This window comes from Ictidomys tridecemlineatus, chromosome 13 (assembly GCF_052094955.1).
Source record: "Ictidomys tridecemlineatus isolate mIctTri1 chromosome 13, mIctTri1.hap1, whole genome shotgun sequence".
NCBI classification, from domain to species: Eukaryota; Metazoa; Chordata; class Mammalia; order Rodentia; family Sciuridae; genus Ictidomys; species Ictidomys tridecemlineatus.
Genome location: NC_135489.1, coordinates 27,143,345 through 27,169,672, shown reverse-complemented (window position 1 = coordinate 27,169,672; position 26,328 = coordinate 27,143,345). Strand labels below are relative to the sequence as shown.

The window sequence follows — 26,328 nt, the reverse complement described above, 5'->3', positions numbered from 1 at the left end:
CCCACCTTCCAACAGTGCCCACCTCAAGAGGATCCTGGGCTTTCTAAGGAGGGCAGGACTGGGCCAGTTCCCGGGTGCCAGCTAACGCCCACAGACCTCTAGCTTCATTTTTAACTCTCCTACCCCAAGGGAAGTGTCTTCCCCCACCCATAACATGACACTCCCTCCCCAGCCCTGGACCTCCTCCTCTCAGCACATCATGGCTGGCGTGTGCCGGCACTGGTTTCCAAAAAGCAGCCATAAAACCGTAATGAGTAGAGAGACACCAATGTGAAAACGACAGAGAAAGCCATAAACATTCAAATAAATATATAAATATACACAAGTCTATAAAGCAAACCCTGGAGGTATTTTAAACGCATAATGTAGCATTTATATCTCTTACTTGGCGCAGCCGAACTTTCAAAGGAAATTCATTTAATTCTATTGCTCACACCCTAAGCCCCATCCGGGAGTCATCGCTAATAACCAGCACTATTACCACCTCCCCCGACGGAGGGTTCATTTCACAGGCTTCTTCTCGAATTCATTATCTCGTCCCAGCCCTGAGTTGAAATCACAGAGCATGTGGCCGCAGAACCGCTGGGTTCAGTGAGACGCCAGGCACAGGCAGGGCCCTGACCTGCTGGATTGCAGAGGTTGTTGCTGCTCTATCCCTGGGCTGGGCTGGGCTGAAGGAAGCAAGTCAGCACTCAGGAAGAGAGCAGATGGTTCTGTTTTGTGATGGGCTTGATGGGTGGAGGAGAGCCTCCCGTGGAGCATGGCTGTGGCCCTCCCTCTGCAGGACCTAAACAGGGCCACGCTGCCCTCCAGCAGCATCCAGACTATGCAGAGCTTGTCAGGTTCGTGTTTGTCAAATCTCCATGAGAGATACGGAGATACGGAGCCAGCTACAAAGTCTGAGGAACTCAGTGCAAAATGAAAATATAGGGCCCTTGTTCCAAAAGCAAGAAAAATGATATGCGGTTAAAGCCGCTAAAACATAAACCAAATTTCTTTCTTTTACGAGTCATGTTCATCCTCTCTGTCTCTCTCCCCATCCCCTCGCTGATACATTTTGCCCTACAAAATGAGCACTTTGCAAAGGACCCACTGGTGGCCCTGTCTGCCCTCCCACCAGCTGTCAGCTGTCACACTGATGCACCCTGATCAACCAGGAGTGGAAGAGCTGAGCCAGGCATCTCCACCCCAAACACAATGAGCAGGAAGCACTGGCCAAAGGGTTGGGCTAAGATGCTACAGGGTGCATGCTTCTTGCTCTGACTCTCCCTGTGCTGATGCATGCTTCTACACAGGGGGCAGTGGCCAACTCTGGGTGGGAGACCAGGAGGGAGAAACTGAACAAGGAGGCTGGGAGTGGCAGCAGAACCAGGAGAGTCTGGACTAGAAGCCGAGTCAGGAACCCCAGCTAAAGATTCAATGGCTCATGCTCTACACAAATTCAGGATTTTTGACTAATTAAAAATATTTGAATTGTTGTGAATTTTTAGTGACTGTAGAGCCCCGTTGCATTCAGGGCCGCATGCAATTGCACTGGTAGCATACCATGAAGCTGACCCTGGATTGAGTTTATCACTGTCACCATGTTGCAGATGGGAGAACTCAGGCCCTATAATCTGACCAAGGTCATGATCTTGAGATTACTGCTTTCTGTTCCTCTGTCCACCAAACTTGGCTTCCTTCCCTCAAGGTGACCAGTGTTATACCATGTGGGTCCAGTGGAAAAGCAAAAGAGCATGCTGCCTAACCTGCTCCGCCATGCTGACTTGGCCACCAGCGGGCTCCATAACCTTGGGCAAATCACTTAACCTCTCGGTACTGGACATTAACTCAACCTGCCACATGGTGGCACTGTGGAGAAAAACCCATTCAGTATCTGCTAGGAGGGCCTTAACCAGAATCCAGACCTGTCAGTCATCTCCTTCTTCCCCAGGCTTTTCCTCATCCTTCTCTAAGCAACTGACCCTGGCTCTGAATGTCCAGAGAGGACAGTGTGCACCCTTGCTATGGAACTGTTCTGTGGCCTCACAGTAGGGGAGGTGCAAGTTGGACCAGTTCTCTGCTCAGATCTTTGGGGCTGTAATGTTTTCTGGGTCTGCACATAGCTACTTTGATTTCATCAACTTAATTCCAGTGGGTCTTTTTTCTGTCCGGTCCAACCAGCTAGCTCTCTCTGTAAATGACTCAGAAGCAGTCTCCCAGCCCAGCCTGAACTGATGTTTGCTGAACATATGTCACTGGAGGCAATATATGCACACTGTTTCTCCTCAAATCAACTGATCAAACTGACTTACTGGTAGGCATTGACTTGAGGCATGACCTCGGATCCCAGCACCTGGGTGATCCTTCCTGCTGAACTAGTGACTTGCACCTCCTGGGACAAGATCTGGAGCATTTCCTTTGGTCAGATGCAAGAGGCATCTGCTTTGGCAGAACTGGTTGAAAGACACAAGTGGTCAGAGCCTTGGTGTTGGCCTCTGCACTGACTTGCATCAGGCGAGCGTACGTGATGCCCACACATCTCTTCTTTCTGAGATGCAGGGCCTGCTCTGGGAGCGCCAGCTCAGCACTCAGACCAAGCCAGATGTATCCCAAAATCTACCAGAACGTCAGCTTTAAACATCAGCCAAGGAAGTTTATGTCAAGAAGCAGCATAAGACCATAGATGGGCCATCTGTGGTCTGTGGCTATGAATGCTAAGTGAGGGAACAGAGTGAAGTGCCTGGTACATAGTAGGTGGTCAACTAACATCGGTCCCTAAGGAAAATGCAATCCCCCTTGGGAAGAACTAGCAGAGTGATTTTTCATTTTCCCTTTAGTGGGATTTCTTGCCCTGGGCAAGACATTGTAGACCCTCATGGAGGCTGAAGGAAGCTGAATAGGAAAGTGAGGCAGGGCAGGGTGTCAGGAGCACAAATAACAGGAAACTGAAAACCCCTTTACCCACAGTCCTGCTTCTCCAGGGCTGGCCTTGGCCTGGCCCCAGGCACAGGGCGATGGAGTGAGGTAACTCTACACTCACCCCCATTCACTCCTAGTATTTCTTATGGCTTAACCCTCCCCAGAGATTTGAAGAAACATGGAACTCTTCTTGGGCACATGGCTTGATATTTCCTGGAGAAACTCAGGTTTATGTAAGATATCAGAAGACACAAAAAATTCACCCAAGTTTTTTGGTTTTGTTTTTTCAAAAAACTCTCAAAGAATTAGCTTCTTTCTGTATCTCACGGCCCAAAGGCTTTGTGCCTCTTCTTTGGAAAACACAGATTCTCTAGTGCTTTCTCCAGAACAGGATTCGGTTGACAGTCCCCCCCCCCCCATGGATTCAAACAATTTGACTGAACTCATTCATATTCCCATCAGTTTAGTCAATTGGTGTCGTATCAAATATCTGTCAGTGCAACCAGCCAAGTCGATTAGACACCTGGTCTTGTTAGTTAGCTAACTTGTTATTTCCGAAAACAAAAATAAAAAACCAAGATAAAAATAACCCTTCAATTTAGTTAGCAATCGACTGATAAATTCTATCCAAAAAAAAAAAAAAAGCTCCTTTTGGTCAAACAAATGTGATTTTTTTCCCCTGAATCTACTGAGACAATCAGTTGTCGGGTGGGGATGCTCTTGTAACACTCCTGTCAGCTTGCCCAATAAGCAGCAAGGTGCACATCAGAAATAAACCATCAAAAAATTCCATCAGAACAGCCACTGCTCAATCATCCCCAATAAGCGAGAAATGGGATCCTGCAAAACATACATCAGGTAACTCTCAATCACAGCCATTCTGTGCTTGGAAGTGCATTTTTCTATTCTTTCTAGAAACTCACCCTTCCTGTCTCTTGTGTGTCCATAATCACTAAGAAAATGAGAGTGATTTCCCAAAATGGTCTGATCGGGTCCTGGGTCACCCCTGCAGAATCAGCAAGCAGAAGTCGAGATCACTGAAAACTGAGAATTCACTCTTTTCATGGGGCTTCCTTGAATGTTGTATTATTTTGAATTATTCTGAAAGACGTAATCCCTACCCAAATCCAGAGGTTGACAATATAGTCAGTGGCTGACATGGTCTATTTTAGAACTGAACTAAAGGATTAAAATTCAAGTCAAAACTTAGACCACTAGAGCTGGTCTTCTCGTTTTCCTCCCTCTGCCTTTTTACTCTTTTCCAAGCCCTCGATGCTTGTCACCTGCTCTCACTTCCCTTCCCAGGATGCCCAGAGCCCTGATGCTACCCCGGAGCTCTACCAACAAGGGAATCATTGAATAGACAAAGTCACACTAAAGGGTCATTGACATGCTCTTTCAAGGGACGTGTGTCTTTCAAAAGAGGATTCCTCTGCTTAGCCTAAAGGAGTGGATCACTCATGGTATAATTTCAGATGCCAGGCAACTAACTTGAGAGGGTCTAATAGTAGGCAGATGTGTTTTGACAAAAGGAGGTATTTGAAGAGCCATCTTGCTGAGAGAACAGAACATCCTCCCTCTTGAATATATTCCTACAGAATGAAGTGGGCCACATTTGTCCAATTCAGGCTTTCCCACTGGTCAGATTTTCTCCTGGGCACAGACATTTCTGCAATGGGAATAGCTGATTATTTATGACTCTTCGCACACCACCTACAATTCACTTTTCCAATTTTCCTCTGTTGCCTATACTGTGACACTCTGTCAATCCCTGTGGTTTATTGACTCGGTGCTGATGGCTAGGGTAAACAAATTACTTCAAGAGTGACGACGGTGCAAAAGGGCATTTCTTGCTGGGTTCTAAATGATGGAATCAGTGTGGGGGCCTGTTGGTCCTCATGTCAGGAGGCAATTCACCATCGCCAGGATGCAGGTGACCAGAACCCATCCCATCAGCAGCATAATTTTGTATGGCACATAATACTCACCATTGCTGTTATTCCAAGTAAAGATCTGACAATATCCAGATTAAATTGCTTTGCAGTTAAAACACTCTAAATCATAAAGTGGACTCCTTTAAGCCCCACGGAAAAGGTGCTGCATAGAAACAACCCTGCTGTATACAGGCATCAGGTACATAATCAACTGGAGAGTCCACATTCTTATGTTACACCAAAGGACATGCGTGGAGTCTAAGGAAAATTCGTGGGTCCGAGAGCCAAGCCTCTGCCTAACTCAGTGGTCTCCAAATTCTGTGTAATTCTACCAGAAGAAAAAAAAAACATATTTTTGAGCCAGTATCTCCAATGTGTTTGTTTAATTGTAAATTATATATATGCACTTATATCAGTCACTACATGCAGGTACAATAAACATTTAGGTGAGGGCCCTCTTTAATAACAGCAAATATAAGTCCTTATTTAAATAGACTTCATACTTTTGACTTTTTTGTCCAGGATGGGGGCCTAATTCTCTTCCTGGCTAAATTGTGTCATTGACTTGACTTCCTAACGCAGTGACTGATGCGACCATCATCAGAACGAAGGAAGCCATAGCCCCACCATGTTCTTGTGAATTATTTGGGCTGATAATAAGACTTTTTTGCAAAATATATCATTGAGTGTTCACTTTGTGTCAATCCTTCCACACCATGAGATTTCTCTTCTCCTGAATGATCATCATGAATATATAGGAAAAGAAACCAGTAAAAAGCATTCACCCAGACAGTCTGGCTGCAAGGTCTGCATAAGCAACCACCGTCCTCTTACTTTTGCAGTGCTGATCTTGACACATGATGGATAAGGACCAAATGTGACAGAACCCAACCTGAAAAATGATCTGAGCCAGGACACCTTATATCAAATGCTAATAAAATTTGATTTCTCTCTTTTTTTTTTTTTGTAACCTGGGATTGAACTCAGTGGCACTTAACCACTGAGCCACATCCCCAGCCCCTTTTATATAAACATATATATTAATTACAGACAGGTTCTCACTAAGTTGTGCTTAGGTCCTTGCTAAGTTGCTGAGGCTGGCTTTGAACTTGCAATTCTTCCTCAGCCTCCTTAACCACTGGAATCATAGGCATGCACCACTGCACCAGGCTCCTTAATTTTTAGATTAAAAAAATATACATAGGCATTCTACCCATACCCTAGTAGACTGTCTTGTGCATACCTTTAGCGTGAACTCCCCACTTTGGGGACTGCTGGTTTTAGTTCATTTTGAGATACAGCCCTCTATGGGACAGGAGGCAAGGCAGACTTCACGACCTGCCCAGGAGCTTTGACATCCTGAGGGCACCAGCAAACGTAAAAGAGTCTTCAAGGAGAGGAGAGATGATGTGACTTCTGAAAAGATTATTCTGGGGGCACTGAGAAGAAAGGGTTGTGAGGATACACAAATAACAGGAACCGAAACAAGAGAAATCAGCATGGCCTGAGTTACAGTTGCAGCATTTAAACTAGAAATGGGAAGATCAGCAAGATGATGAAGAGTTGCTTACTAATTCAACTTGCCCAAGGTTAACCAGCTAGTAGTAGCTAAATTTAGACCCTAGGGCTTCCCACTCCCACGCAGTGATTTTTCTTCTGATTTGCTATGTCAAAGAACACCTGGCCCCTCTGTTTTGCCCTTCCCCCAGGAGGTAGGTGATCCGGAAGTGAGTGTAGACAGCAGCTTACAGTCTCCAGCAGGGTGATGAAGGAAGGTGACAGGAAAGGAAACACACTGTCTTTTCCAGATGCATTTATGTTTGCACGACCCATGAGGAGCTCCATGAGAGTCGGCTTTCGAGTATCGAACCCCACGTAGAAAGAACACATTTCTCAGTGACAACAAACAGAAACTCCAAGTAACTTTATTCAAGTTTTGTCTTAATAAAAACCATAACCCATACAGCTGGAGGGAGAAAGAAGATGGGGAAGTACGAATTTGGGCAAGGGGAGAAGAACAGCCTCTTAATTACTCTCACTCAGGAGCTCTGGTCTGTCCTCTGGGCTGTTTTAAATCCATAGTCCTTTATGCTAAGCTTCCACCCTCCAAAAATTCCTATTTATCCCTCCTCTCAAAAACAGTCTGTGATTGCTTTCTTAGAGCATCTATCAGCCTATCAACAAAGGAAACAGAAACCACTATAGGTATTGTAAGCAGAAAAACATGACAGGTGTTTAAGGTTGCACAAATTCTGGGATGGAGTTGCAGAAAGGAGCTCTAAAGCTTTAGGCCAGAAATTACTTCTGGAACGCTACGGTTTGATCTATCATAGGAGCTACTATCTCTGAGGCCATCATTGGAACTATTGAGTTCAAGCACCCACCACTGTATTACAGGAACAGAATCCAAAATCCCATCAGCACTGGAGCTACGGCCTCTCCATCTCCACACAATGGTGACTGAGGACTGAGAGGCAGGAAACCATCCTATGACCACTGGCCTTAATTTTATCAGCAAATAGCTAAACAGCAAGAAGAAGTCTTCTGCTTTATCTCCACTTTCTAAATATTGCCTAAATGCCTATAATTAACAACCCTGATTGTCTTCTAAAACTCCAGCAACAAAGGATACTAAGAAACATAATGTTTAGCTGTCCGGTGCCTTGGGTGTTATAAGGAAACCTAGAAAGAGAGTTGAGAAAGTCAAACTTTATGTTCTACCACAGGAATTTTCCACATAATACATACTATGTCTTTTGCAAGCATCTAACCACTCCTCAATTCCCAAAGGACAGGGAATGTAGATTTTATATCCTTCAACTACAAATGTTACAAATGAGGGGTCCTTGCTAAGGATGGACAGATAATTAAATGACAGAGCACCTTGCTTGATCTAGGTTTTATTACTTTGCTTTCTGATTTTTTTCATGCATTTAAGTGTTGCTTCTATGTTCAGTTTTCTTGAAGGCCATCCTGGTAAATTCTCAAGGAGGAGCCACAGGGCTGGATATGTACTACCTGAGATTAGTACATTGACTGTGTCTTCAAAACTAATCTCCAGTCAAGGTTGTTGTTGTTTTGGTTTGGTTTGGTTTCCCTAACTCACATTCTGCACCATTAGACTAAACCAATAGGAAAATAATTTTCTGCAAAAGTGTCAGGCTAACAAATTTATCTTAGACAGTTTATCATTTATTTTGACAGCAGACTACCTTCCAAGTGGCAGGCAAGTGCTCTCTGCTATTCTGCATGTTTGCTGGGAGGATTAACTAAGATAACACAAGTAACAACACCTATTATATAGTAGATACTCAGTAAATACTGGTTACTTCCTTCTCCCAAGAATCCTTCATGTGTGTGTGTGTGTGTGTGTGTGTGTGCACGTGTGGGTCCTGCTAAGAGACAGCTAATTTGATCCATGAGGAGGTATTAATAGCTAATACACTAATTATCTATTGACATGTTATAGATTGCTCAAACGTAGCAGGTTAACACAACAATAAACATTTATTATCATCTCACTGTGTTTGGCCAAGAATCCAGCAGCGGTATAACTGAGTCATTGTGGTTTAGTATCTCCAGTGAAATTGCAGTCAAGGAGAGATGCTATCACCTACCACTGATTGGGGCTGGAGGATTCATCATCAAAGCAGCTCACTGATGCTGGGTTTTGGCAAGAGGTCCCAGTCCCCCTCTGTGAGGAGCTCCACAGGGCAGCTTGAATGTTGTCATGACGTGGTAGCAGTTTCTGCCACAGCAGGTGACCCAAGAGTGCAACACTGAAATAGCAGTTTTTTTCATGACTTAGTTTCAAAAGGTGCAGACCATCATTGCACAGTTCACCTCTGTGACTACCAGGGGCAAGGATCCTTAAGGACCACTTTGCTGACTGGCGGCCACACCTAAGGATAGTCTAATAATTAGCCCTTCTAATATGATTTACGAGGGATTTTGAATATCTTAATGCAATATTGTGAGATATCCTTAGAGATACTTGTATCTTTGTCAATATTTTAGCTCTGGAGTACACTCATGAGACACAGAAAAATATGAAAAATGAACAAATTTGTCATTTAAAGCATGCATAAACATGGAGCACTCAAGGGATACCTATAAGCCTTTCATTTGAACAGACACACACACACACACACACACACACACACACACACACACACATGGATGATATATTATGTGTACATATGCATGTAATAAAATGTTTTCACCTACAAAATGAAATAAAAGAACTTAGGACCCTGCAAGTTATGATTAAAGAAATAGAAATAATCTCTTTCTGAATTCCTTTATACATAGTTATACACACACAAACACACACACACACACACACACACACACACACACATATATACACACACACATATATTCTCTCTCTCTCTCTCTCTCTATATATATATATGTATGTGTGTGACAGCTGTGAATTATAACCATAGAATCAAACCTTATCAACCTTGACAAAATTAGAATAACAACAATAATAAATATATTTGTTATTAATAGTCATTTAGTGATATTTAACAAATTAGTAAATTAATAAATTGTTTAAATTTTGATGGCTATTAAATTAATCAATTTTAAATAGTTTTATAATTATTAAATTACTTTTGAGCAATTGATCATGTTAACTTAGAAATTTTAAATTTGATTTTGTAATTGTTCAAATTTAATTTTAAGACAGTAATTGCTAAGTTAATAAATTATAAAACAAAAATTGAATAATTAATGATTAATAAATTATTGCCTGACAATAAATAAAATTATTAATAAATAATAAAGTTAATAAAGTCAGTAAAAATATTTAAAAATTAATGTCCTCATTTTTCTTAGCAAAAAGATAATTGTTACTGCCAAAGTATGAGATCTGGATTTTTTAAAAAATATTAAGCTCTTCATGTTTTACAGAGTAGTTTTTCTTTTTTCTTAGCCTCACAGGAACTATAAAATCATAAAATAATACTGTTACAAATAAATAACTGAAGTTTTTTTCATTTTCACTTTAATTCATTTCCTTTTGAAAAGGAATTAAAGTGAAATTGGTTTGAAAAACCCAAGTAAAATTAAATATAATACATTCAAAGTTTTAAAATATATCATGTGGCATAATCCTGTTTCGAGAAAACTCCTTTTTCTGTCCATTTATCTTACTGCTTGTGAACATGGACAGAGAGCTGGCTAAAAGGACCACTCTCTCGCCTCGCTTTCATATCCCCTTTTCACATTTGAAAAATGGCCGTTGTTTCTGATCTCTTTTTTGTATCTTTGGTAGTTGACCTCTTCGTGGTGAACATGCAGACGTTTATAAACTTGATAATGAGGAGCTTAAAATTAAAGAACATAATTATTTGATGGACTCCACCGTCATCTCATTTTTAGTGCACACCTCAAAGAACGTCTCCCTCCTACAGCCTCAAACGTCCAGGGAGGTGTTACACATGGGTCATTGGTGCTTAGAGGTGTGTTTGACCCGAAGGCTCAAGTGTGAGCTTTCTGAAGCCACAGATGCTGGGGGTCACATCCAACTGGGCTCCTCATCTTCTCCCACATCTGTAATCCCCATCCGCAGCCCTTACTGGAGCTGAACCCTCTAAAGCAGCGTGTCACTGATCACCGGGGTCTGTACCTTCTGGAATCTGACCAAATCCCACTTCTCCTTAGTGCACAATCAGTGGCAGCAGCCTTGATAATGAAGGATTTAGGGACATTATGTTAAAAGCAACATAGTTGTCCTGTGGAAGGAAATGCCCCAGGGAAAAAAAAGATATGCCCATAAAATTAAAAAAAAAAAAAGAAAAAGAAAGAAACAGAGCATAGAACCCCTTAACATCTAGTTCAAAGCTCTCTTAAAAGCTGATCTTAGGGAAATGATAGAATTAAACATGTCTCCCCCGAAAGGCAAGTTCTTGGTTTTCACGGCTTTTTTCCATTCATGCTCTGCCAAGGCTTCTCACTGAGCTTCTTGAGTGGGACAATCTTTGCTGGTACAGACTTGTCATGCATATTACAGGATATTTAGCCTCCCTGGATTTTACCCAATAAATACTAGTGGTCTCTCTCAGTCATTGCAACAGCTGAAAGATGCCCTTCCACCTCCAGTCCCCACCAAGCAACTAGTTGGAAGCCCTGCCACCCCAAGCTTAGGCATTTATAATTACTTTGTTTCCATTAGAGCAAGAAGAGCTCTTTTCTATTCACTGTTGAATCCCTTGTGTGGACTAGGACACAATAGGTGCTCAACAAACACCGTTGAATAAACAGTATCCAACATGGGATCTACTTGGTGCTTTAGAAATTGATGCTCTAGAAAGAGCAATCGTTCCAAATATTTACTTCCGCAAATCCACTCATTCAAACCCTGGTAGTTGGAGTCTTTAGAGCTTGTGACCAACCCCAAAAAAAGATAGGAGGAGGGGTGGTAGAAACTGATGCTTGTTGACACTTACTACAGGCCAGGCAGGGTGCTGGGCATGCACACTGCCATATGAGGCAGTTCTCACCACTCCTGTTTCCCAGATGAGGAGGAGGCTATCCCCAACATGGAACCACAGGAAGTGGCAGAGCCCAGTCTGGCTGCCCTGAGTCTATGCTCTCTTTGTTCCACCCGCTGTGACCACCCGGTGGGTTTTCTCATCAACACTCGCCCTCCTCTTAGGAGACACTTCTTCAGAGATTTCACAACAAGCTCAATTTATTTTCTAGTTATTTCCAGACAAATTCCACCTTTTCAGAGTCTTGACTGTTTAAATACAGCCAACTTATCTGTCCTGTTAGCTCAGCCAAGCCCCAGAGGGGAGAGATGGCGAGGACCTTGGCACCACCAGCCGCTTCCAGAATGCATCTGTGCCTTAATGCTCAAGGACGGCGACCTGGGGGGCTTCTTTGGGATTCTGAAGAAAGCCCATTTTGTAAATCTGATTGGGCGTGAGGGAGGAGAAAAGGCAAAAACAAAGCCGGAATTGTTCAGCTCCTGTCTCCATGCCAGGTGGCCTCTGGTTCTCTTTCTCCGGTGGCTGGTCCAGAGGCTGTTTGAAAGCCCAGAGGGTTTGCCAGGAGCCACAGAGTGATGGGAAAGAAGAGCCCAGGGAGACCGAGCGCTGCTGGAGAAAGGGAAGGAGGCGGGAAGGAGGCGGGAAGGAGCCTCCCCAGGGAGTCTTTGCAGCTTGAAGGCCGTTGTCCCCTCTGAGAAGGGACACCTGGCGCAGGAGCAGCCACCTGTCTCCCCACCGGTCCCCTCTTCTGCTCTCCTCCTCCTCAGTGTGCCCAGTACCACGGGCCTGCAGCCTCCTCCTGTGCTGCTGTGGCTCCTCATTTTCATCTCCACCTCCTCTTATTATTCTTTTCTCTTTATTATCCTTTATTCTTCTTCCTTTTTCCTTGGGTCTGTCTATGAGTCCCTGATCCTTTCACTGTTTCCTTCCTTTCTGATCTCCTCTCCTGGGTCTTGCACAGACTCACCGTTTGGGCACTTATGGTCTTTGCTAGTCCTCTCTGGTCCAGCGCCCACGGACCCCAGGATCCCCCTACTGAAGTTTGTAGCAGAGCTCCGCAAGGTGCCTCCCTAAATCCTGCTGAGTTTGATTCACCCCAACATACACAGGTCTGGAGGGCCATCCTCTTCAGGGCTGAACAGACCAGTAACCCATCTGGACCCTCCCTCTGCCGTCTCCTTCGGGCTTACAAAGCAAAGGCCAGCAGCCATGTATGCAGTGTGTCCAAAACCCAGGAGCCTCCATGCCACGGGCTGCACATTTTTATTTCTGAAATCCTGCACCACCCACAGCTGGCTTCCTCAGGAGCATGTCATTGCTGTGACCTGAGCAGCTTGTGTGGAAAGCAGGGATTCAGCTCCCACAGGCCCAGACACTGGCTGAAAATCACTGGGGTGCTTGCCACCTCCTTTCATCAGGAGATAGAGGAGGTAAATAGTGCTTAATTAAAGTCATAAATCGAGCTTTTGTTTTGTTTTGCTGTTGCTAAATCTAATTGAGCTTTGCTTGTTTACTGAATATTTGAACCATAAGCAAAAATTCTGAAATCAGTGAAAATGGTTTTCAGGACCCCATGCTCCGGTCCCCCCCCCCTCAATTCGTGGTACTCACTATAGCCGTACCCAACTCTCAGCCAGCAGTGCTGCCCAGTTCCAGATCCAGGACTCTACTTTTCAGACCTAAAGAAGCAGAGAAATCCACTGGGTCTCCTTCAAATGCAGATCCTGTTTCTGGAGGTGGAGCCAAGAACCTCCCAGGTGAAGCTGATCCTCAGCCCTCACCTAGAATGGCAAGGAAGTAAAATGTGTGCAGTAGGAACACAGACCCAGGGACCCAGGCCAAGGCTTCTCCCTCTTGGGTGGACATTAGCATCACCTGGGGAGCTCTGAAGACATCCAATGCCCCATCCCAGGGCACCCCAGACCAACTCAGTCAGAACCTCTGGGAGAGGGGCATGGGCCTCAGCATTTTCAAATCTTCCCAGATGGAGATGACCATGTGAGCAAGGTTGAGCGCCTCTGCTCTCAGGAAAGAGCTTTCACATCCAGCTGAGGGGAAAGGGAAAGGGCCTCAACTGGACAGAAAAGAAACCTCTATCACAGCAGGTTCAACTCACAATGAGAGGCCAGCAGGAGATATACCTTGGGACTGGTGGACTTTCCCTTGAATTCCAGGCTGATCTTTTTCCGGGAGGTGTGTTTTGCTCCACCCTGGTCTCCCCCAGCACCCACAGATCCTCCCCAAAGCAGCAACCACACCCACTACCCACCCACTATGTTTTATACCAAGTCAGGCTAAAAGGGTTCCTCATGGGCAGGGAGTGTGTGAGCATGGCCAGGTTGGAAGGATGGTAGCCTCCCTGGGGAAAGCCACTGCAGGAAGGACTCCAGAGCACATTATGTCATGTTTGGAAGCTCCATGAGCAGGCCCAAAGGAGGGGCAACCCACCATGCTGCACCAGGAGGACCCGGCGCCAGGCCCCTTCTTTATGCCTAAGAGAGTCTTAAGATTCCACCCCAGCCCATTAACTACCCCCCATCTCACCTGGCACCATCTCCTGCCACTCTAAACTCCTCCCTGCCTGCAAGTGGCCCTTTCTCCCCCCCAGGGGACCTTCAGTAGTCCCCTGATTGGGTTTTCCTGACTAAGAGGCTCTAGACAGCTCCTGATGTGATCAGTCCAAATTTCCACACCCTCCCAGGGACGGGCCTTCTGTCCCACTCGACATGGGTGTTGCTTTTAAAATACAAGCATAGGCACAGAATCAAAGTCTTGTTGTAAAAGAAGCAATGGGTCAAGGTCCTAAAGGACATACCAAACCAAGTCCTGGAGCCTACATCCCTGCACAAAGGAAGGAAGGAGGTCATGTGTCACCCCTGCCTGCACATGGGAAGACCCAGCTTCACACCGGGCCCAATGCCTGAAAGGAACGTGTGCTCATACGCATGCACTCCAAAGGCCATAAGCTGCATGAGGCTGGACTCTGAGAGCATCAAGGACCCATCAGCTCATGGTCATTGCAAGAGACAGACATCCTTAAGGATGATGCCAGGGTAGAAAGAGCCCAAGTTTAAACACAAGGAGACTGAGTCAATCCCAGGTTCTAGTTCAACTTACTGTGTGACTTCAGGCAGGCACATTTCCTTCTCTGGACCTGTCAAATGAAAAGAGTAGCAACATCTACCTCTCCCGCTGAGTCATGGGATCATTTAAGAAAATAAATGCAAAGTGTTCTGTAACATAAAAAATATCATGTGTGCTATGGTTCAAAAACAGGACAGAATTTGTAGACTTCATAGTCTCCAAATCCAATGAATGCTTCACTCATTCGAGTATTTATTGAGAACCTACTGTGTGTAAGATTTCATACCACAAGGAAAACAAAGAACCTGCCCTTAGGGTTTCTCACCTGGGGTAGCTACTTTCAGATCTTCTCAGCTTCTCCTCCTATCTAGCCCCAACTTGTGGGAAGATGTACCCAAGCAGCCCAAGGGCACAGCCAGAAACAGTCACCTACAGATTCAATTTTTCTGCTCAGACATTTTTATCTTTAAAATAAAAACTTTTCCATTCAACTATGTTATAAACCATGTTAGCTTATCTATGTAATAACTATTGTTCTAATTATTTCCCTTCAAATCCAAGTAGCTTTCAAGAAACTGCTTCTTTGTACCATGAGCTTCCCCCACCCCCTGCCTGCTCCAACCCCCAGCTCACCCTCTTGTGCCCAGAGATGAATGTGCCAAGTTCATCAGACTCAGACATGGAGCACCTTAAGAGACTCTGGAGCAATAGCACAATCAAGTCCTTTTGTAAGATTATTCATCCAACCAGGCATGGTGGCCTGTGATACCAGTGATTCAGGAGGCTGAGGCAGGAGGATCACAAGTTCCAGGCCAGCCTCAGCAACTTAGTAAGGCCCTAAGCAACTTACCGAGACCCTGTCTCAAAATAAAAAAATAGAAAGGGCTGGGGATGTGGCTCCGTGGTTAAGCACCCCTGGACTCAATCCTTGGTACCAAAAAGTAGATAAATAAGATAACTAATTCATCCCCAGGGCAAGGTGGAGAAGACCTAGGAGTGGTAGTCAGAGGGTGAGCTGACCTGGGTTGGGGAGGGCCTGGCCCAGAAGTGGGCTGGTCCAAACAGAGCACATGGAGGAGAACTCAGTGGCGTAGGGGCCATGGGCCAGGGGCACAACATACAGACTCTACAGGGTCACCCTATTCTAGAAGTGTCCACTGAGAAGGGTGCCCCCACCCCCCTCCAACGTCCTTCCGATCACATGCTCGTATCTTCAGAAGGGGAAAGGAGGTCTGGTCTTGACCCCCAGGGCCATGGCAGACTCCTTGCATCCTTGTGCCCGAGGGTCACAGTTCCCGGGCCAGGCCTGGTTGGATTCTCAGCTGTAGCACTCCAGCCGCAGGAGAACCCAGACACATGGAGGCATAGGCCCACTGGCCACCAGCCATCTCTCACCCAGACAGTCTGCAGATGGCCCCGAGGAGACTGGGCTGCCTCTGACCCCTGCCCCACCCAGCCTGACCCCCTGGCCCTGTGAGTCAGCCTCCTTTCAGCTCAGATCGGTCTTGGGCCAGAGCTGCCAAGAAAAGCTCAGAGACACCCCTAGTGAAAGACAGCCCTGAGCCAACCTCTTATACAACCCAGCCCCGAGAAAGGCCTCCGTCCCTTTAGCCCAGCTACCAACCGGTTCACCCACTCTGCCTGGTAACTGGGCTTCTCCTGACCTCCCTGGGGTGTGGCCCACCAGCCCCTCACCCTTTTTTTAATTTTATTTAATTTATTTGTTTGTTTGTTTGTTTGTTTGGTACTGGGGACTGAACCCAGTAGTTCTTTACCACTGACCTTCATCCCCAGCCTTTGTATTATTTTGATGTTTGTGTTTTGTATTTGGAGACAATCTCTCTAAGTTGCAGAGGGTCTCACTGCCAGCTCCGCACACCTGATTTCTCTCTTCCAGCCGCGTTCCTTGGCTCAAGGATCAGTATACCCTGCCCCAGCATTCCAACCTGACTGAACAGGTTCCCCTCAGAGTGATGTTGTCCCTGTGATCCTCATGGCAGGGTGGCAGAGTCTGGGATCCTTATTTCGTGAGCCAGATGAAAGAAAATTAGAAGATTTCCCAGAGAAAAGAAAGGTTAGGGCCAACCTCTGAGGGGCTCTTGAGTGAGAAAGGGGGGTCTATATGTCCTGTGCAGACATCATGGGAAGAACAGAAACCAGCCCTGGGGTGTAGAGGTCTGTTCCATGGATACAAAGGTATGCAGCCATCAGGGCTGTTCACAACAAAAAACAGCCAGACTTGTGGGCTGTGGGACCCCAGGTCCCCAGGTAGCAGGAGACAGAGGTACTCTCAGAGTACTAGAGAATGTAAGAGGACAAAGGACATCCCCCTGGATCCTAAGATTGTCAAAATGTATAGAAGCCTTCCATGCATCCATGGCAAAGTCTTGGACAAAAACAACCAATTCAACAAATATTTTTCAGAACCTGCTAATCACTGTTCCTTCCCTAGAGCTGCTGGAACCTCCATAATTCAGTTGGTTAGAGGGGGACATAAAAGAGGCCACTCTGGACTCAACCCCAGATGATCAGTTCACTGTTGTGCTTAAACCCAAAAGACCAGGAGACCACAGCTCTATACTAATTCACACCCACAACTTGAGAAACCCCTCACAGCCTGGGCCCTTTCCACCCATGGCGGAGGAGCATGCTGGAAGGGATCTGGCCTCTTCCCTTTGGCCATGGGCAGGTTTTTTCATTTCCACTAAGAATGAATGGTCTTATCGAGAAAAGAGCCAAAGAAGAATTTTTAAATTAGCACAATGGAGTAGGAGACACCTTTTCTAAACATTGGGAAAAGAATCCAAGTGCTTGGCTTCATCTTTGATTGCTGACACCCCTCTCCATTTGATACCAGGGTCCACACTGAGATTTCCTGGCCCAAATCAGGAATTTTCTCAGGCATTGCTTTGGCTACTATGTGATTCTCTTATTTGCCTGCTTAGCCAGATCTTGACAGGAAGGCTAGACCCTAGAGTCCCCAAGGTGGAGAGGACAAGGGCAGCCACTCTGTGCTCTCCTGGGGTGGACTGGCCTTGGCTCCCCACCACCCAAATTCAGCTTTTGTAGGCAAGTCCTACACCTCTCAGCTCTGCTCTTTCCTGGGGAGCTCCTAGGTACATAGTAGGTACAGACCCAACAAAGAGGACTCTTCCCAAAGAGAATGAAGGAGCCGGTCTGTTGGGTGAGACTGGCTTTCTGGAGAGATGTGGGACTGATCCAAATAGCCTTTCAGTCAGGATTCCTGAGGGAGAGGAGGTGTGGGCAGCCAAGGAGAGCGTGGGAGTGGGCCAAGGAGATCATTATGTGTTCTTGGAAGTAGGTTTAATGGACTGGCTCTAAGCTGAGCTGGGAACGGGCTCTGAGGCCCTCAGACAGGACGTGGCTGGGCCAGGGATTCCATGTCCAGTTCTAACAAGTGGCGACGCCTTATGGAAACTCTTGAGAGACGTTCTGTTTCAGAGGAGCCAGCTTGTACTTCATCTGATAGCTCTGGCCATCTTTCCCCTCCATTTGGGAGCCCAAGAAGGGAAATGAAAATCACCAACTGCCTACTATGTGCCAAGAACTAAGTCAGCAGTTTTACCGTCCTGAGAATCCCAGATTGCCCTCTGAAGAGGCCGATGAGGAGGCTCACGCAGCTAAAGCAGCCAGGCTCCTTCCAAACACAGCGACCTTCTCTTTATGAGGCCACTTTTGCTGCACGTCTCACCCTTGCCCTCAAGCCAAAATTCCCCCATTTTAACAGGATAAACATTCCCATGGCAAAGGAACACTGTGTTCCCTGGAGGAGATGTAAGCACGTCACTCCTGCTGAGGCATGTGGGCTTATGAAACAGAGGGCCGGGCTGAGGCCTGGCCCCAGCCTCCAGGGCCAGACACCAGGCTCTGCGTGCCCCAGCTAGGCCCACAAGCAGGGGGACTAATGGCCCAGGCAAGGAACGGGGTCTCATCTTGATCCCGCAGCAGCTATCCGTTCTCCGGGTCTCTACCTCTTATAGACCTTACGGTGAGGTGAGCTTGCTTTGGAAAAGTCAGAGAGTTTCAGTCACATGAGAAACAACTCTTGCTTTGCAATTTCAGGGCCTTGATTTCTCTGTAAATGGGAATAGTGTCTGCTTAGAGGAAGGACACAAAAGTAGAGAAGAAAGTGCCTTTTTGGACAGTGTTTCAGAGAGCACTCGCTTTGTGCAATCATTCATTTCTTTCCTTAATTCATTCAAAATTTATCTAGGAATTAGGACAGGTCAGACTTTCTGCCACTGGCACAAATACAGGACTTAACAAGCAAGCAGTCCCTGTTCTTAAAGGACTCATGATGTATACACCTTTCATGAAAAAAAAAAAAAAAGTATTTCCAGTCTTGTGATTAGAGAGTAATTCCTGAATTCATTCATTCTCAACTCCTAACTGTAGACTTGAGCACATCCCTTAAACACCACCCCATGTCCTTGAATGTGTTATATATGTTGTTTTCAGAAATTCACTTTTCTGATATCAAGATGCATCTTACAATTGTGATCAGCAGCGTTTTCTTCTTTCTTGTCGATACATATAATGAATTATCTTACCATTGATAACATCTTAAATTCAATGAAATATGCTTTTTAAATATTGTCATCATTATTTTTAACTAGATAATAGGTTTTACAGCCACTGAATTTAACACGAGGTCTTTCCAGAACATTTCCAGTTCATCCAGATGACACACATCCAATGTCCACATTGGATGTAGTGACCATCCTCACTTTTCCTGAGGAAATTTTCACCAAGGGGCTAGGAGTGTTGTGTCACCTCTTGGCCACCAGAGGGAGCAAGCACATTGGAGAGGGACAGATTCCAGGCTCCTTGCAATCTACTTTCAATGAAACCTTTCCAGCATGATCCCTCCAGTCCAGAGTGCAGCACCTCTCCCTGAAACCCCACCTGCAGGACTCAAGTAGAGGAAAGCACCCCAATTCCAGAGCGATGGCAGAATTGAGTGGGTTGGATTTGAATGTTATTAGAACCATACAAAAAATTAGTTGTTGCTTAATGAGCTGTTCCTGGATGTGAGAACAATGTTGGTCACAAGTAAGGGGCTTCACTTTATAGAAATGCAGAAACAAAGCCCACACTCTTCTTATACTATTGGAAACTCTTGAGACTCCCAGGGATCTGTAAAGTTCTCCAAGGAATTGTTCCCACTCTAACCGTCACCACCTGTAGACTCTCTTACAATTCCTTCCTTCTTCCTTTCTGCCTTCACCCTCCCTTCCTTTCATTAAATATTTATTTATTGAGCATCTAGTACAGGCCCCAGGCACCATGGTAGGAGCTAGGGATACAACAGAGAAAAGAGGAGGTCACTGTACCTGTGAATCTTGAGTTCTGGGGGATTTATATAAATTAGTACACAAATCTGCTGTAAGGAAAAACATCGGGTTCCAAAACAGCATGGGACAGGAGAGGGCTGAGGGAGGCTGGATCTGGGAAGGTTTCCCTAACAAGTTATAATTGAGACAAATTCCTCTAGGAAAGATGGATGGGGAGGCCTTCCAAAATGATGGACCCTGCCCACCGAGATTCTGAGCTGGAAAGAGCTCAACACCTTCCAGGGACTAATAGGAGACCCGCATGAGCCCAGGGTAATGCAGAGCCTTGCACACCAGCATAAGGGCGTGTTTTTCCACATGAAATTATTAAAGGGTTAAAACAAAGAACCAATTTGAGTGTTTCTGGGTATTCATGTGACAGCTCTGTCCCATGGAGCATGGCTTGGAAATTAAATCTGAGGGAAAGTGGAGGTATCCAAGTGGGGATTACTGGGGAAGTAGCAGGAAGTTATGGTAACTCCTTGGTGACAGTATGTTCTAGAAACAGAATTGCTGGGTGTGGAGAATAATATAGAAGGGACCATTAAAACTAACTCCTAAGTTTTCTGAAGGAGTAGCTTGGGAGAGGGGGAACTTGCTCTGGGTGGACACCCCGTGACAGAGGACAGGATTTGACAAAGCAAAATTATGAGTCTCTTAACTTCTAGCCATTTCTGGAACCTCCACGTACAAGTACAGAGTAGACAATCGCATCTTTTAATCCAGTGCTCAAAACTGGGCTAGAAATGTCAGATTTGAGAGTCATCAGCACATACATGGAATACAAAGCCACAGTGACAGCTGGCATCAACTGGGTAGGAACAGCAGTGAAGAGAAAACGGTCCAGAACAGAACTCTGCAGGATGCTTACATATGCAGGAGGCAGAGCTAGCCAAGGAGAGGGGAAGAAACAACCAGAGAGCAGATCAGCTGTAAAGCCTCACCATCATGTCAAAAAGGGATGATCGAGTCTTGGACTCCACTAAGAGGTCTAGCAAGATGAGAACTGAAGCGTATTTGGATTTGCCAACATGGCAGTCTTAGGGACCTCAGCAAAGGCAATAGTAACACACTGGGATGAGGCGGGCTGAAGAGAGAGAGAAGGAGGCACTGGGTGTTTGTTCAGAAATGGAAATCACAAACACCAAGAGAAAGCAGCACCCAGGGCATCAAATTGATGTTTAGCCAGGTTCAATGGCTCAATGAAAACGTGGAAGAGTTGGAGCCCTGGGTCCATCCTGCTTGGGATCTCACCACATAGGAATGAAGGAGGGAGAGAGGAGGAAGCTGGCTGAAAGGAGTAAAACGAAATCTAAATTGGTCAAGGAGGGAAGGGAAGATAGGCGATGGGTGGAGCCAAGGGGTTGGAGATCTCCAGGAGGTCAGGGGGCTGGGTCAGCGGGGACACTTGAGCAGGGGAATCAGAAGGACAGGAGGTAATGACCAAAGGAGAGATTTGACTTTTGAGACTTCAGAGCATGTGTGACATCAGGCCCACGCTGTGACTGTGGAAACCGGTGACTGGAAAGAGAAGGTGGAGTCAGTGGAGTTGAGGCAAACAAGGACCTGAGAAGCCAGAGAGGGGGACAGTGGGTTATCTTGCAGGACACTGCAGTTGCTTAGAATGATTGGCAGGGGGATGAAGATGCCTCTAGGCGCACCTAGAGCCTTCTGGAAAGTGACCAGAAATTCAGCAGCCGCAGCAAGAAGTGGGGAAGCAGGTGACCAGCTGGTGTTCGCCTCCGAGATGAAAGCTTCTGCACAGTCATGGTCAGTGGCAATCTGGAAACAAGAGTGGAGAGCAAGAGTCCCCCCTCCATTGGAGGAGGAGAGTAAATGGTCCAGGGAAATGTACCATTATGAGGAATGGTAGCAGCAGTGTTTGGAATCTGAGATCAATGTCCTAAGGGAGACTTTGGGCACCTCAGGACAGGCAGCTGGAGCAATGGGGAGAACCTTATAGACAGGAGCTGTGAGCAGGGTCAAAACCACTTCTCAAAAACACAACAAAGCAAATAAAGATGTGACTGAGCTGGAGGAGACCAAACAAGAACTGCTAAAATAATAGAATGGGAAGGAGGGACGTATAGCACTACCATGGTGGCTGGCAGGAAACTGGGTGAAGCAGGAAACTGGGGGCCTTAAGCAAAGGAACTTCCATGAGCCCTGGTCCTCAGAGTGAAGGGAAATGGAGCCAGACACAGAGGAGGAAGGACTTCCAGCCTGGATGCGCACAGCTTCCAGTAGAACATGCCAGAGCTTCGTGCTCCTTCTGGGGAGGGACAGGGAGAAGGAGTTAGAAAGGGCCCAAAGGAGAATGGAGAAAGGGGCCATTGCAGGTTGACTGTAGGCAATGCCATCTCCATAGCAATTTGGAAGATGAGTTTCTTTTAGCTCCTCAATTGGTAAAAGATCTACATGCCTATATCAAGGGGAAAATATATGTACAACTAACTACCACAATAAGATAGTATAAACAGCAACATGAAAGGTGAAGAAAAAATATTTCAGTGATCAGCAGAGAGAGAGAGAGAGAGAGAGAGAGAGAGAGAGAGAGAGAGACTTCTGCTGGGTATTGCGGCACAGAATTGTAATCCCAGCAACTCAGGAAGCTGAAGCAGGAGGATCAGAAGTTTGAGACCAACCTTGGCAACATAGTGAGAACCCCTAAAAATAAAAAGGGCTAAAAAAACAAGAGAGAGAAATGAATTACAGTAGATGGGGTAGAGAGAGAAGATAGGAGGGGAGGGGAGGGGAGGGGGGATAGAAAGGGGATAGGAAAGGCAGCAGAATACAACAGACACTAGTATGGCAGTATGGTTAAACGTGGATGTGTAACCAATGTGATTCTGCAATCTGCATACATGGTAAAAATGGGATCATAACCCACTTGAATCAAATGTATGAAATATGATATGTCAAGAGCTATGTAATGTTTTGATCAACCAATAAAAAAATAATAAAATAAAATAAAAAGGACTGAGATGGAACACCCAGTACTGCAAAAAAAGAAAAATGGGGGTGGAGAGAGAGAAAGAGAGAGAGAGAGAGAGAGAGAGAAAGGGGGGGGGGACTTCTAGTAAGGTGGTTAGGGAAGTCTTTACAGCAAATATGGAGTTTCTTCAGGACTAGAAGTATGGGGAGATTTTTGAAAGGAAAAGCTCATATGGCTAGAGAAACGGCCCCAGCCCCCCGACAGCACAAGCTACTGAAACAACAGACCCACATGTGTCACTGTTCACCCTCTGTCCCCCCAGACCTCATGCCTCCTGAGCTGTCAGTCCGGCCTCAGGCCAGTCCTCTGGACCCATCCTCAGTCACTGTCTTCCCTTTCCCTCTCACCAGCTGCATGACCGATGAGCAGCTGCCCCTCAAGGAGATGTCTGACAACCACAACAGCCCTCTCCTGCCAGGGCCTCTTTCCAGCAGACACAAACTCTACGAGTCAGAGCCGAGCAGCCCTACCTGGCCGTCTAGCCCCCAGGATACACACCCAGCCCTGCCCCTGCTGGAAATGCCTGAAGAAAAGGTGAGCCATGTCCAATCCAGGATGCTCTCCAGGTGAGGAATTGCAGGGAGGGAAGTGAAAGGTGCTGCTTTCCGGGCCTCCCAATGGACTCCATGATCAGTCCTACCTGGCCTTAGACATAAAAGCGTGGCTGTCTGTGGAACATGACCGTAAAGTGCAAGCAGACAATGCACACACTCACACACCAGGCTTCCATCTGTCTCCAAAATCTTTCCCCTTGGATTTTCTCCCTGAGAAAGTCTCCAGAATAAAAGCTTTTTCCAGAATATGGGCCCTGGCACTCTCTGGACACAGGAGCAAGAGGTGGACTGGATAACTTGTGACAGTGGAGAGGGACACAACACTGAGTCTTTCTAATGAGATACAATTTATATGCCATAAAATTTATCCTTTAAAAGCATATATTCAAGTGCTTTTAAGGATATTTATAGAGTTGTGCAAACATCACTACAATCTACTTCCAGTATATTTACCTTGTCTCAAAAAGAAAGCCCGTGACCATTAGCAGTCACCCCCCTTTCCACCCTCCCCATCCCCACCTCTAGCAACCACCAATCTGATTTTGGTTCCTACAAATTTGCCTATTCTGAATATTTCACATAAATCATACAATATGTAACCTTTTGTGACTGGCTTCTTTCACTTAGCATGTTTTCAGGTTCATCTATGTCACAGTGAAAAGTAAGACTTCATTCCCTTTTATGACCAAACCATATTTCCCTGTGTGGACACACCACAGTTTGTCTATCCACTCATCAGTTGATGGAGATTTAGGTTGTTGCCACTTTTTGATTTTTATAAATAAAGTTGCTATGAACATCCATGCACATGTTGTGGTGTGGGCATATGGTCTCATTTACCTTGGGTATAAAGCTAAGAGTGAAATTTCTAGATCAGGTAACTCTATGTTTATCATTTTAAGGAACTGCCAATCCCATCAAAGCAGTTGGACATCCTCACCAAGAGTGTCCCATGTTTCAGTTTCTCCATGTCTTCATCAACTTGTACTGTCCATCTTTTTTTTTTCCTGATTGTATACAAAGATTGGGATGAAGAGGTCCCATATAGCCACTCACCACGAATTTTAGATTGTAATAGGCAATAGATCTGATGCATACATACAGACCACAATTTTTTTAAAATACTGTGGTAATTGCATTTCAATGTAATTGGTTTTCTTGGTAATCTTATTTTATTTTATACATTTCCAAACATTTTTCTGCAAAGAAGTTCATAGGCTTCACTAAACTGCCAAAATGGATCCCTGGTACAAAATGTTAAGACAACCCTCTCATGAAGGATGTGTGGCAGTCCCGGGAAGGGTGGGTTTGCATGGAGTGCTCTGGACAGCTTTAGACAATGAACATGTGTCCCACCCTTTGTGTCATGATCTTTTACCTTTATCAAAAAAAAAAAAAACCTGAAATGTCCCTATTCTCAGAAGAGTATATTCTGATGTCTTCTTGTGGCTTTTCTTGGAAGGATCTCCGATTATCTGATGAAGACAGCCACATTGTGAAAATTGAAAAACCCAGTGAAAGGAACAAAAGGAAAGGGAGCAAGGTGTCCCACAGGGGCTCTGCAGACCGGGGAGGCTTCAGCCTCTTCCAAGCAGTGAGCTACCTCACGGGGGAGATGGAGGAGTACAGGAACTGGCTGAAAGGTAAGCAGACGCCAGCGAAGGAGCCGTGGGCCAGGCCAGAGACAGCCCTTGCTCCCGTTTAGAGGAGGAAGCTACTCCCTCGCACCCCATCCCAGGGCTCCCTCAGTTGAAGGGCGCTCCAGCCCCAAGTCACTCCGGATACACATCATAAACCATACTGAGCTGCATTCCCAGGGTCAGAATGAAATGCCCTCCACGGACTTTAGTCCTTTGTAAGTTATCCAAATAAAGGACAATGACATTGGCAACATGTAAACCCTTTCCCAAACAAACCATTTGAATAGCCATTCCTTCACTTGCTCCACAGCTATTTTTTACGGTGCTTACCAAGAGCCAAAAAAACAGGCATCATCTTTCCCAGGATTCCAGGGTTTTTTTCCTTTTACTTCTCCCAGAATTAAATGCTACACCAAACGCCACACCCTCCCCGTCCCCACTTGCCCCCCACCAGCATGGGTTGTCCTAGAAACCATATCGGGGAAGGAGGCACACTGTGTCTCCCCTCTTCCATACCCGGCTTCCTCTGGGCCCTGAATCAATAATGATTTCCACAGCTGGGCTAGAACAATTTCTTTTCCCACTTTCCTTTCTTCAGGCTACTTTCTTTGCTACTCAGATACCAGTCCTCAACTGAGTCATGCAGCACTGCACAAAAAGAGTTTCCCTCCCTCCCACCCCTTCCCTTGGACCAATAAATTTTCCTTGGAGTGCTCCATGGGTTTTCTTGCCAACCGAGCCAATGGCTGGAACTCTGTCAAATTAGTCTCAGGACAGTGCCTCAGTCTTTATGGCAAAAGGAACCATCCAGTCTTGGGCTGGGTGACCCCCGCACCCTTCCCCTTCACTGCCCCACCCTAGGCCAGGCTGAATTAGGAGAAACATCCTGGCTTAAGCATCCCTGTATGCCTTGGTTGCCATGCCAACCAGTGGTCCAGTGGGGCAGTGCAGGCTAGACCCTGCTGATGGCTGGGTCTGTCTCTTGCAGATAAGCCCCTGGCCTTCCAGTTCGTAGACTGGATCCTGAGGGGAGCCGCTCAGGTGATGTTCGTCAACAACCCTCTCAGTGGGCTCCTCATCTTCATCGGGCTTCTGATCCAGAATCCCTGGTGGACCATTGCTGGGGCTCTGGGGACAGTGGTCTCCACCTTAACTGCCCTCGCCTTAAACCAGGACAGGTGAGTCCCTCTCTAGAGGTCTCTTGAAAAGATGTGTGGGGCACAGCCAGGCGAATGTCCCTTGAGGACCAACTTCACACAGGTCACTGGAGGTTCCTACAGAATGAAGTTCACAGGCAGGGATGGCACCCGGCTCAAGGTGACCGTGGAACTTTCTGGAAACTCTCCCTCTGAGAAAGGTGTAGAGG

General features: G+C 46.0%; 1 protein-coding gene across 3 annotated transcripts in view; it reads left to right on the top strand.

Moving 5' to 3' along the window:
• The window catches only part of Slc14a2 (solute carrier family 14 member 2), a 420,044-nt gene that overhangs the window by 352,807 nt on the left and 40,909 nt on the right, over nucleotides 1–26,328 (top strand). For all 3 annotated transcript variants that reach the window (XM_078030094.1, XM_078030093.1, XM_040273485.2), the window contains 3 exons: nucleotides 23,119–23,302; nucleotides 24,785–24,965; nucleotides 25,951–26,140. In XM_078030094.1, coding sequence (XP_077886220.1) covers nucleotides 23,123–23,302; nucleotides 24,785–24,965; nucleotides 25,951–26,140 — 551 coding nt within the window. In that variant the 5' untranslated portion in view covers nucleotides 23,119–23,122. The remainder of the gene's footprint in view (nucleotides 1–23,118; nucleotides 23,303–24,784; nucleotides 24,966–25,950; nucleotides 26,141–26,328) is intronic.